The sequence below is a fragment of the Synchiropus splendidus genome, chromosome 8 (assembly GCF_027744825.2).
Source record: "Synchiropus splendidus isolate RoL2022-P1 chromosome 8, RoL_Sspl_1.0, whole genome shotgun sequence".
NCBI classification, from domain to species: domain Eukaryota; kingdom Metazoa; phylum Chordata; class Actinopteri; order Syngnathiformes; family Callionymidae; genus Synchiropus; species Synchiropus splendidus.
Genome location: NC_071341.1, coordinates 17,240,801 through 17,253,440, shown reverse-complemented (window position 1 = coordinate 17,253,440; position 12,640 = coordinate 17,240,801). Strand labels below are relative to the sequence as shown.

The 12,640-nt window shown below is 45.2% G+C and overlaps 2 protein-coding genes across 4 annotated transcripts in view; one reads left to right on the top strand and one right to left on the bottom strand.

Annotated features, from left to right (window-relative positions):
- mtus2b (microtubule associated tumor suppressor candidate 2b) overlaps window positions 1-9,415 on the top strand; it is a 21,700-nt gene extending 12,285 nt beyond the window's left edge. For 2 of the 3 annotated variants that reach the window (XM_053872456.1, XM_053872457.1), the window contains exons 8-15: window positions 4,333-4,399; window positions 4,562-4,776; window positions 4,846-4,951; window positions 5,748-5,821; window positions 5,887-5,985; window positions 6,057-6,176; window positions 6,286-6,386; window positions 6,474-9,415. In XM_053872456.1, the coding sequence (XP_053728431.1) occupies window positions 4,333-4,399; window positions 4,562-4,776; window positions 4,846-4,951; window positions 5,748-5,821; window positions 5,887-5,985; window positions 6,057-6,176; window positions 6,286-6,386; window positions 6,474-6,681 (990 nt within the window). In that variant the 3' untranslated portion in view covers window positions 6,682-9,415. The remainder of the gene's footprint in view (window positions 1-4,332; window positions 4,400-4,561; window positions 4,777-4,845; window positions 4,952-5,747; window positions 5,822-5,886; window positions 5,986-6,056; window positions 6,177-6,285; window positions 6,387-6,473) is intronic. The other variant, XM_053872458.1, reaches the window with a different exon arrangement.
- LOC128763553 (stomatin-like) lies at window positions 8,707-12,640 on the bottom strand. The gene is made up of 7 exons (XM_053872461.1): window positions 12,538-12,640; window positions 11,500-11,603; window positions 11,092-11,164; window positions 10,939-11,021; window positions 10,604-10,807; window positions 10,290-10,424; window positions 8,707-9,555 (listed from the first exon to the last, which is right to left on the bottom strand). The coding sequence occupies exons 1-7, from the start codon at window positions 12,614-12,616 to the stop codon at window positions 9,364-9,366; spliced, it is 870 nt and encodes a 289-aa protein (XP_053728436.1). The 5' UTR covers window positions 12,617-12,640; the 3' UTR covers window positions 8,707-9,363.

Below are 12,640 nucleotides of genomic sequence, written 5' to 3'. Positions count from 1 at the left end.
TGAATGTGCTCATGGTGCGTCCGCATATGATGACAATGCAGTCCGACTCTTTTTTGATATGTGGCACCAGATGGAGACACATTTTCCACTTCACATTCCAAGAAGCAATGTGCCAGGGAGTCCCCCAGGGGGCGCCCACAGAACAGATCCTTGCTAGAAGCCTCCATATGAGGCTGAATGGAGTCTTTTGGGGGGTAAGGTGTTTGCTATTTTCAGTCATAGTTACACTGCTCTGGTACTGTCCTTCTCATCTTCTCCATTCATATGATGTCAGTTTAGTTAGTCGAGCTAATGTTTTCTTACTTGGAGAAGCCACGTGGTTTAAGAGCGAGCTGTTATCTTCATGTTGTGTTGACATACAGTATTTAGATCCATTTATTGCTTGCAGTCCATTTTAATGCTAATGTGCCTTGGGTAAATTCCAGCATTTTTTTTTTTCAGACTGAAAAAATCCAAAGAACAGATGCAACAAATAGTGATGGGTTGATGAGGCTTCATGAAACAGTGTCCTGATTTTCAGAGGCCACCAGATGGCACTGTCTGTTGACTGTTGGAACAAACACACCTATATCTCTCAGTTACACTTTTAAGTCACTTGAGCTGTTTTGTATGGATCTAATGAAAACAAGTTGAAAAGAACTGAATGATATACTCACTTCAGTTTGACTATCCAGTCTGTTACTAGAGGTGACCGACAAAACAAGTGGTGAGTCTGTGAAATTCTGAAATAAAATAAATCTGAACTGACATAAAATACTGTATAATGTTGAATAGAAGCCAGTGGTTTTGTGGATCAGATTTGGGCTCCCCACCTCCTAAATCTTACAAATGACACAGCTGATATTCACCATCTGGTGTTAGTTTCTCCATAGTGAGTATCAGCTGTAGAAGCTGCTTCCTTCGCCTAACTGGAGGTCTGGCTCTGGCATCCTGAGATGATAGCAGCACAAATGCTGGTGGCCACTGTATTGTGTAACATTCTGAGTCCATTACTGCCGTCGTGCGTCTCCTCCGTGCGCTGAGTAACGTATAATTGTCCACCTATTGATTGGGTTCCTCCCCCATCCTCTCCTGCTTGACCTTTTTACTCAGGACGTGGGTGGGCAGGTGGGTGGGATTCTTCCACACATGCATGTAGATTCAGGGCGTGTTGGTGGAAGGGGAGGGTCCACAGCCAGGCAGGAAAAGGAACTCTTTGTTCCAGCATTGATAAACGCCGGTCGCAAACCAGGAACTGAGGTGAGGCTTCGCATCCTTCCCCCCCTCCTTTTTTCCATCACTCCCTCTTCTCTTTTCCTCCTCTATCTTCACGGCACGTCCCTCCGTCACTAAGGGATGCTGTCGTCTGCTCGTGGGGAATGGGCCACGGCTGCTGTCGGCTGCATCTGTTCGCGATGTGCCGCTTGGACCAAAGGGTAAAATCATCTGCAGGAGGCTGTGCGCATGTGTGTGGGGGTCTTCTCAGAGGAGGGGTCTGTTGGTGATCAAATCTGACTCACTTGTTTCTGGTGACGGAGCTGCAACGCTACGCTTGAATCTGCTGAGTCAAAGCTCTGTCTGGCTTGGCTGACTTCTGCTGCTGAGTTGACTGTTGTATCGCATGTTTTGCCTGTGAGGATTGGTTCAAATGCTACTTGCGGGATGTGAGGTATTAAGAATGCAAGAAGCTTGCTGTGTTGGACCTGCTGCAGCTTCCATTCTAGCCAGATTATATTGGTTTTCTTTCTCCAGTCTTGGTGTTTGGAGTGTTTTCCTCCTATGATGATGTGTGCTCTACTGAGATTCACGGTGAAATGATGTCTGGCACCATTCATTTATGAGGATGGAGGATTTCGCTTCTAGACGTTTTCACTTCTGAAATTTAATAGACAATAGAAGACATGAGACAACCATTCAGTCTTCAAACATTGGGTCAGATGTTTGACTTGTCGAGCAGCCGTCCGGACAGTTGTGGCTCAGATGATGCGGCTTGGTTTGGACATTTAGAGACAGCTATAGCTGCAAGAGAATATGAATAGATTAGAATAAAGCGAGAAAATATCAATAATGTACATTTGAGTCAAGGCGCAAAATTGACTTCGCCGAGAGAAGCATCTTATCAACTAGTGAGGAGGTTGCGCTTTCATTGCAAGTCACGCTTCGCTATATGTCAACTAAAACAATAGACAAATACCTTAATGCTGGTAACAGCTCAGGCTCAAAATGACAGGAACCCTCAATGTCTATTTTGTTTATGTCACATGGTACACTGTGCATCTCATGACAGGCGGTTAGCAAGTCGTGCAACACAATAATTGCTTTACGACAATCTTGTTTGCAATCTTGGGTTGCCATAACCCTTTTTGGGATATGCATTTTTTTTTTTTTTTATTAATTCCACAGGGTTTCTGAGATAACTGTGGCCATCATGGATCTAATGGCTACATTTAAAAAAAGCTCACTATGTGTTTGATCACTGAATGAGGCTAAAATAACTTGAGGAACAGTTCACACTGAAGTGTTGCTTTCTGTAACTGCTGTGTCCAAGTGTTGTTGTGGTCAAAGTGACAACAAAACCCGCCTCTAGCAGAGTCAAATCCAAACAACAATTCCTCCCAATACGCACGTCTGTGCTGCTGTCAATGTTAGCTCCAGCTTCCAGTCCCTGCTCCAGCCAGCTCCGTCTCCTCTTCCCGTCACTCTCCTCCCGCTCTTTTAACCCCCAGTGCCAGTAATTCCATCACACTGCCACGCCTCCTGGTGTTGATCATATATGTCAGATGTGTTTAATAGTGTGCTGATTAGTTCATATAAATGAAACGGAATCAGGATTTTTGAGCAGAGTTCTCTGCTTCTTTAAGAGACTGATGTCGCTCGACATGTTGGGTGTGGGCGCAGTAGATGATCATGCCTCCTGGAGTCACTGCAGGCTGATGACATCATTCTATAGAGACTCACTCTCATACATATTTCACTCCTCTCTGCTCCACCGCTGCTCTGTGAGCTTCTGAAGAAGCAACAGTGGATGTTGTCACGTCACCTCATGTGTGTAGCTGTGATCGATAGTCATTTAACTGTCTGGATGCTTTTGAAAGATGAGACGCTGAGACTCCAGAGTGGATGGGTTTCTGACATGTTCTCAGCTGCTGAGTGTGTGTTAGGTTCGATCGTTTTCTGTTACCAGAGCGTGCTTGCACGGGTTCCACCCAGAAAACTCTGCTTTCCTCCCACAAGTCTGCAGGTTAATTGTTTGAGCATGGAGTTTGCGCGATGGTTTGACTCTGTAGGTCTGTGATGCCCTGCTTGGCGGCAGGAGTCCACCTTCATTATAGATAAGCAGATGATCGAATATTTCTGCTCATTTTGTGCATAAAAATGAAGTATTCCTTATCGCAGTAACCCTGAGCTGTGGCACCATTTCAGGGATTAGGAAAAGTTTTTCCCTTCGAAAATAGAATCTTACAAGTTTTCTGTAAAGGAACGATCTCTTTCTATCCTCAAACTGACTTGAGACTGTCATAATTTGCTTTTATTTTGTCCTGTCACTTTTGTCCCCCCCACCTTCCATGATAATGGCACATAGCTGGAGCTGATCTACAAATCATCGCAGAGCTCTCTTTGCACTTTGGCTCCAGTACTGTGCCATATCGACTTGGCTTTCTCTGTCCGTTCATTCATTCTCTGGCTCGCTTCCTTGTTTTCTGATCCCTTGGTTTTCCCTGGTGCATGAGTTAGTATTTTCGCACTGCTTTGTGTGTTTCCTGTTTTTTTTCTTAAGTTTAATTTGTTCCCCCATCAAGTACCTTTTGACGACCGCGTTTGTTGTTTCTGACCATCGTGTTTGTGTTTCTATTTTCAGATTTAAGTTCGGTTCGGTGACGCTTTCAGTTTGGACTCTTTTTATTTTATATTTATTGAACGATTTTCAAAATTAAATATTGTACTTGTTCCTCTATCTTGTTGTCTCCTTGTGGGTCTTACATCAAAGCAATTGGGTTACACTCGGCTCTGCTTCATAACAGAGACCTTTGTAAGTCTGCTGCTCTGACTTCGATGGGAATTAGGGTGTGAATAAATTGTCGTACCCCAAAATGATTTCAGATGTGAGTGTGAGAGAGTTCAGGAGCTTTGGGGTCTGAATCGAAGCATCACGCCAATGTCACTGTTATATCACAATAGAATTATGTCCCCTGGATTCTTGGCCCATCAGCCTGTCGAGGTCATGTGTCTGTTGAGTCCAGTGTGATTTGTTAGTCCAGCAAGGTTGTTGCTAAGTCATTTGAAATGAATGGTGGGTCGTCCTGAACATCAGTATCTCACTGCAGTCTGGCATCCATTTGTCTGTGTTTGCAGAGTGAAAGTGCCATCGTGAAGGAGAGGGAACTGTCCCTGGAGCTCGCCAGGATCAGGGATGAAGTGGGTGAGTTCACGTCATGTATAATGCACGAGTGCGTACTATCCCGCCCCGGGAGTCCGTCCTGCTGAGTGAAGTCTGGATCTGCTCCAGAGTTCAGGAGCTTTATGAAACCTAGCGTTCGTCACAAATGTCTGGTTGCTGTGAGGCCCACCTTTTGTGTTACAGCTTTCAGTGTTGCACACTGGGAGCAACTGCAGCAGGAGAAGGAGGAACTGGAGCGTCGTTTCGAAGCGGAGCTGCAGGGTTTGCAGGCTCAGCAGCAGAGAGAGCTGGGAGCCCTGGAGGAGCGGCTGAGGGGGCAGCACGCCGCAGACGCCAAGAGCCTGAAGGATCAGCAGCGAGCCGAGCTCAGGGAGCTTCGCTTCCAGCACCAGGAGCAGGTCTGACCGCAAATGCTGGCTTTCTTCTGGCCTCCAATAGTCACGTCATGATCCTGTTTGTCTTCCAAGATGGAGGAAATGAATGAAAACCATGAAGTCTCCCTGATGGAGATGGAGTCTGCTCACAACGACACGCTGGCCACGCTGCAGGAGGAGCACGCCAGGACTGTGAAAAGTACCAATCATTCTGTGGTGTTTCTGACGTCATGGAGAGCTGGGGCTGAACCAGTTGAATTTTGATTATTCAATGACAGAATCACCTTATAAACTCTCCTCACTCTCTACTCACTTAAAATATTGTGTGACTTACTGGAGGTGGACAGTGATGTTTCCTCACATGCAGCATTATATGTTGTTTCTGTTGTGAGGGGATGACACTCCAGCGGGCAGGAGGGATGAGGAAAAGGGCTGTAACTTCAAATATATGTGTATATACTAAAGCAAAAACTAAAAGAACAGATGAAAGAAATGAAAATGAAGTTTGAAAGGTTATATTAAGAGCTTTATTAGGTATAAATGGTGGCAAAGTAGTGATAATATGAGGTGGATATTTATCTGACTGAAGATCATTTCCTCGTGGGTGCAGTCAAAGAGCCGCATGTGGCCCCCAGGGGGCCCCTTTCCCTGGTCTGCTGTACTGTTGCTAGTCTAAAAACATGAATTGTTGGGTATAATTGTCCAAACGAGGGAGTGGCTGGGAAAAACCTCTACAGGCCTGCGACACTGGAACGACGGCCAAGGGAGACAGAAAACGTAATATACACCAGAAAAGCTGTGGTTGCTGCGACTGTGACAATGACTGATGTTTGGGTATAAACTGCGCCGCCAAGTGGGGAAGTAAGGCACTGCAGGGGGGAATCCATTGAATGAAGTTAATGTTAATGCTGCGGTGCTTCTGACCAGAACGTTCTGAGTTGTCAGAGCGATCTACTTGATCTGAGTGGCTCATTCATGTGTCTCGCTTGTGACAGATCTGAAAATGGCCCACGATCAGCAGAGGAAGTCTCTGGAGGAGGAGTTTGAGAAGATCCGACTGTCGCTGCAGGTTGGCTTATCTTCTCCCCTGCAATCTCTCGAACCCTCCTAACGCCGACCTTTAATACCTTTCAGGATCAGGTGGACACCCTGACCTTTCAGAACCGCAGCCTGCGAGACCGAGCCAAGCGATTTGAAGAAGCTCTTCGAAAGAGCACGGACGAGCAGATCGTGGTGACTGCTTCGGGAACTTCTTCAACGTCCCTCATGGTTTCAGTGTTTTAAATGGTCCTCTCACTGCACAGGACGCTCTGGCGCCGTACAAACACATCGAGGAAGACCTGAAGAGTCTGAAGGACGTGCTGGAGATGAAGAACCAGCAGATACATCAGCAGGAACTGAAGATCACGGAGCTGGAGAAAATAGTAGGCTTTAAATTCAAGCAGCAACATCTGTTGACTGGAACCAGCAGAGGAACTTGAGCTCGGAGTTTTGAAGAATTTAAAGTTGTGCTCTGGTCTCGCTGTTTTTGAGCAGGCTGAAAAGAACGTCTACCTGGAGGAGAGAGTTCAGGTGTTGCAGCAGCAGAATGAGGACCTGAAGGAGCGGATAGACAAGAACCTTGCCGTGTCCAGGTCGGTGCTGTGGCCCTGTGATGGGCGTGTGTTAACATTAATAGTCTTCACGGACGGTGTAACACATCCTCGTTCTTCTTCTCTCAGGCAACTGTCGGAGGAAAACGCCAACCTGCAGGTGAACGTGGAGAAGGAGAGCAAAGAGAAGAAGCGTCTGAGTCGGACCAACGAGGAACTGCTGTGGCGCCTGCAGACGGGCGAGCTGAGCCCCCGAATGTCTCCCACCTGCTCACCCATCCACCGACCTGCCTCAGGACCCGGGTCGCCCGCTCGACCTCACTCCTACCATCAGTGACTTCATCGTCCTTCAGGTTTTCTATGTTGACCACAACGACCCGGATGAGAACCGACTTTCAGACCTGGAATTGTAACGGTCTGGTGTCCAAAGGGAATCCTCTGCCATAGTTGGTCTTCACCTCAACATCTGAAGACGGGGATCGTCCGTTTTTCTTACACCAGCAACGTCTCACCTGCGCACTGTACGGACGACAGGATCTTTTCCATCGTCCGCTTGAGCTGCCGATCAAAAATCAAATTGTACAAAGTACTGTCTTTTATAGCATGTTCTCAGTCTTCCAGGTTGATTTCATGGGCGAGTGGGCGAGCGTCAGTCAGTATTCAGGAGAGAATCAAAAGAGAATGTTCGATCACAGCCCTTTCATCCACTGAAGGTCTCATTCAAATTGCACTGTTGAACTCTCAGCTTCACTCGTAATATGTGAACGTTCTGAGGTCAGTGAACGCACCACTGGCGGTGTATTTTTCCATCCTGAGGTGATCATCTTTTTTTTGAGAAAAACTGGATACATACCTCTTTGAATTTCACAAACTTGTTTGCCACATCTTTTCTTTTTCATGGAAACGTCTGACAAACCCACTCACCCTCATCGCCTCAGCTATTTCCTTTTTTACCAAAATACAGAACTGATTGTCCGCTTTTGATTCGCACCGGAATACGGATTGACTCGGATCACAACGCCATTCTTAGTCATCCAAAAGGTCACGACAGCATCACTTTTAATGAAGTTGTGACCAGAAAAAGGTCGACCTATCGATCAAAAGGTCACACTCATTATTTGATATATGATTTATGACCTGTAGTTATCGAGCAGTTAAGCCAACATCTGTGTTTTAAGAATGTGTGAAGGAAATGCTGCCTTATGATCCACCATCCGCGGCTCTATGGTGAAACGAAAACTTGCTCCCTTTGGTTATTAATTTGAAGTGAATGTCTTTTTTTAAGTCGCTAAAGTGGATCCGTAAGTCAATACAACAAGAGGGTTTGAACCTGCGTGTACCTCAGTTCTCTTGGTGGAGCAAATGAATCTCAGGCTTGTGAAAGTTTCTTATTGAATGTCTGTTTGTTTAAATTCTGTTTATGTTTTGAACATTGTGTTGAACTGAGTATGAGAGTCACAGCGACAGAAACAACAGTTGTTTTTTTTATATTCAACTGCCATGAAAATCTTCATATATTAATATTAAACTGCAAGAAGTCTGTATTGTAATTGTACTGTGAGACACCTGATTGCGTGTTTTATTTATATATTTTGTTTTATTAAATACTTGACATATAGGTTTGAAACATTTAACATTGCTAGAATTATTCCATTATTTTGTTTACTCATTTACAATTGTATTCCAGCATATTTTAGATGTATTATTTATTTAATATTCTTTGAAATTGCATTTTTTTTTTATTTTAGAATGTACCCAAAGCCAACTCAGGCAGTGAAATTGAATGTATTTTTTAATACATTAATTTTAATTTTTTTTAAGTTATTCAAGCTGAATTTTCATTTGTGTTATTTAGTTGTTTAGCATTTTCAGTTAAGTATTCGATCATTTCAATCTCAAAATTTTCAGGATAATCTTTTATTTTTGCCAGGGCTATCTAAAGTTTTTTTAAACTTCCCTCAGATTATTTATATTGTTTCATTCGGTTTATTTAAGCTACGATGTAGGCACCATCAACTTGAGCGTAAACCTGCAACAAAAAACGTGTACAGTAACCCATGGTGAAGTTACAGGGTGACACCTACTGGTCACTCTCCTCAGACAGTTGGTTCCTCTGTGGCTCTTATACTCGGTCTTATTTGACAATACAAATGTCTGGCTTTGTAGAAACACAGTGCTGTGGTCGTGAATGTACAGTTTCACTCTGAAGCGACATCAAATGTTGGAGGTTGATTGGTCAACAAGAAATGATCTCTGTTCTCTCCGTCAGCTTCACTGACTGTCTGTGTCCTGTGGACATGAATTCTTCATGTGACTTGTTGAGACTGTAGAGGCACTGAAAACATTGCATGTCGTACTTTATTTGTGCATTTCATACATGTTGTTGACTGGTCCGAGTGGTGTAGTCGTAGTAACACACACACACCTACACTGTCAATGTTGCACTTTGTATTTAGCTCTAAATGACAACAATAAACAAGTACGGTTAGCTTTGGTGTGGAGAGACAATATAAACAAAGATTTAATTAGAAAAGCACTCAGACAGTGCAAACCTCTGCCAGGCAGCTTCAGTCCACCGCCATCACAGTCTTCCAGTATTAAAGTATCCTTCAAAAAGAAATTCCTGGATCTGAACGCCACTTTGGCACATATTCCGAAAACGGTCTGAAAAAATCTCCAGATGTTAAAAAGCAACTAATGCCTGAATCCAGCTCCCTATCAAACAGTTATAAGTTTATCTTGAGTCCAGAGACGCTCTTTGATATCATTGTAAACAACGCTCAGACCTGCCATTAGTTGCTCTTTAAATCCAGACGGTGATCCAGATCACCCCTGAAAACTTCATCATTTGCTCGCATATTTCCATCACTTTTATTATTTTGAACACAGACCGCCGTCGAAAACGTAACCTGTTCAGCAGAAGGAAATATGTTGACAGCATAACTGCTCTGTAGTTGAGAAATAGAGAAGTGTCCAGTGCAAATAAACGGCTAACATGTTAAGATTCTCAGCTTTCAGGCTACTTCCTCTGCATGAACGTCTGGATCATGTCGATGGGCAGCGGGAAGATGATGGTGGAGTTCTTCTCGGCCGCGATGGTGTTGAGTGTCTGCAGGTATCGCAGCTGCAGAGCAGAAGGCGCCTCTGCGATGACCAGGGACGCTTCCTTCAGCGCCCGGGACGCTTTCATCTCTCCTTCTGCAGCAATGATCTGGAACCAGAGGTTAGTCACCAAACTTTTCCTTCACTGACAGATGTGAACCCTTTGTCAGACAGTCTCAACTAGTTCCGAGTTCCTTTCTCCATGGTCCTACCTGTCACTGTCATGGTCTAATCTCGTGCCACAATTGTCTTGATCCTGTTCGGCTTAAAACCACTGACATTGTTCTCCAGTATTTGTCATAGTCTGAGCCATTCTCAGTATTTTTGTTGTCTCTGTATCTTCAGTATCATGTTGCAACTCGAGTCTTGAGTTCAGTCACTGAATGTTTTGGTGTAGTTCGAGCCCCTCTCTTGGTCTATCTGGTCGAAACATCCTGCAGATGAGACAATGGTCTTCACCCCAAAGAGATCTCAACTATCAGAGGGTTTAGTCTTCTCTTGGACTTAATCCACTTGAAAATTGTCCCTTACACATTTTGGACAAGTGTTGATGCCGACCTCCTGGTCAAGTTGAACTGGTCCTCTCAAGGTCTTGGTATTGCCTTGCCTTCAATCCCTAAAGCTTGGGATTTTATCCTGGGTTTCTGCTCAGTCATCCGTGCCTTGCTGAGGAGCAGAATTGGTCTACCTGGCTGTTGTCCTCCATAGGTCTTAACCTCGATTTCTAGAAGGGTGGCCTTGACTTGCGTCTCACCCCTCTGCAAGTCTTTCCCCAACAATGGTCGACCATTTAAAGGTCTTGGATTATCTGTCACCTCCTGTTCTCCTGTTGTGGATACGCACCTTGGCTCTAGCCTCCCTGCTGGCCTCGGCCTCGGCTGCCATGGCTCTCTGCAGCTGCTGTGGCAACTTCACATCCTTGATCTCAACACGCTCCACTTTAATCCCCCACCGATCTGTGGCTTCATCCAGGGACTCCTGCAGAAAAACCATCATCTCCAGTGGGTCTTGATCGTTCATACACGTTGTACAGTTGAACAATGCCCGATCATCCTTTAGCCACGTTTCCTCAAACCATTCTGTGTGAAGCCAACTGTGGAACTCGAAGATAAGAGTCCTCCCAAGCTAGCCAATAGCAGGCGTCCCATGCCTCTCACCTGCATGCTGAGTGAGATCCCTTCTCGGTCCGACAGCAGCTCCGCCAGGTTCTTGGTTCCCAGCACGTTCCTCAGGGTGGTTTGGGCCAGAAGTCTGGTGGAGGAGTGAGCGTTGGACACGTTGGCCACAGCAGAGATGGGACAGTTTATCCGAAAGTAGACCACGCCGTCCACGCTAACCGTCACTGAGTCTTTGGTCAAGATCTGCAAGGGAGCGGATAAAGGGAAGCAGATCACCTGGTGTTAGAAATCTACTCCGTTGATCTAGATAATCCAAAGGGAGACTGGAAAAGCATCAAGTCAAACAAGTGTCCTTTTGTAGCCAAGTCTCTCACCTCTTGAGGGGGAATGTCGAACGAAACTGTCCTCAGATCAACTTTGACAAAGTTGTCGGTGCAGGGAAGCACAAAGAAAAGTCCTGGAGGACAACAACGACTCAGAATCACCTGCACCAGGTCACATGGTTGGACTACACAACTGGGAGGTACCTGGTCCTTTAGGTTTCCTGTCGGCGATACGTCCAAGTCTGAAGATGACGGCTCGCTCGTACTCCTTCACTATCTGTTCGATGAAGCAGTTCATTCAGGAGAAGAGAGTTTGTGTTTAGATTGTTACATCCTCAACAGCAAACACACGGCTCCGACTGCTCTACAGCTCCAAATGTTTACAGGCTTGTCCGTATTTAATGTCGCTACCTACCTGACACGGTGATGATGTTGAAGCTTAGGAGTCTATGCTAGTCAAACTCATGTTGCCTCCCTCTCTGATGTCACAATTCAATCAGAAGCCATGAATATTTGAAAACTATCGAGTCAATAGAGCCACCTGCGTGTTACACACCGATCCCATATCGGCTTCCCCCGTCTGGTGTCGCGTGTCACCACGGCAGCGCTCACCTTCACGCACATCCATATGGTGAGAGGGAACGTAGCGGCTATGAAGAGGAGGGATATGATCACCAAAATCCAGCCAAAGCATCCCAGTTTTCCAGAATTCTTATCTGTAAGACACAGCAACGATCAACTTTGGATGACGGAACTTGGAAAAAAAGAAATAGGAATGAGCTTTGTTCCACTAATAGCTACTGTGAAACAGTTTACTGTTGGTAAACAGTGGAAGAAGCCAAGTTTGGATTTAGCGAGTGTGAAAAACAACTTTCTCCGCTCCTTGCTGTGTCTAGATGTTTATTCCTGCTGCTAATGTGCATTGTACACCAACTAGCATAGCAGCAGCTACATCACGAAAGGGGTTATAAAACGTTTTGGGGCTAATACTGAGCAAGCACTAGTTAGAGAGGAATATTTTTTGTCTGGAGTTTGACCACAACTTTTTTTTTTACTTTTGGAGCCCAACACATGGCGCTCTTTGTGCATAGATAGACGGACAGATAGATACAGTAGATAGATAGATAGATAGGAGAACTTTTTTAAAGTTCCCTGATTTGATATTCTCCAAGATCAGTTCCTCTTAGTCCAAGACTGATCTCAGTCGAAGAGTTGAAGGACTCGCCGTGAGGTCCTTCACCAGGTGGAGGAGACTCCATGTACTGGTTGATTTATGTTCGCATCTGTGGTCACAAGTTTCATAGAAGATAGAAGCCAGGTGAAGTGGTTTGGGCACCTAGTCAGGTGTCTCCTGACTTGTCAAGTGTCCCCCCAGAAGAGGTGGAGGTCTCTATGGACGCAGATGGAACAAACCCTCCTGACATTAAGTAAAGTCAATGAAAAGTCAAAATGTGGACCCCATTGATGATCAGTCAGGAAGCACAACGCTTGTCAACGCTGAATTATTCAGCTGCTTTGTTCACAATATTACAGTGTAACCTGACCCTCTGTGTGCTAACCAAGTCACATGGTATTGTTCAAGCCTGAGTCAATCATCTCTGAAGGAGAACCAGAGAAAATGTGGAGAGCAGAAACGGTGCCACGACTCACCTTCCACACTGTCGATGGAGTTGATCTGGAGCTTCCCCTGCGTGACCATCTCAACGGTGCTAGAGGTGGTGGAGATCATGAGTCCGACCTGGAGTACCTGAGT

Excerpts from the sequence above, each read along its gene's own strand:
- LOC128763553 (XM_053872461.1), bottom strand. The coding sequence starts at position 12,616 with ATGATCTCCACCACCTCTAGCACCGTTGAGATGGTCACGCAGGGGAAG. Across the intron at positions 11,604-12,537 it reads CTCCATCGACAGTGTGGAAG|ATAAGAATTCTGGAAAACTG; the intron begins GTGAGTCGTGGC and ends TGTGTCTTACAG. Across the intron at positions 10,425-10,603 it reads GGATCTCACTCAGCATGCAG|GAGTCCCTGGATGAAGCCAC; the intron begins GTGAGAGGCATG and ends GTTTTTCTGCAG.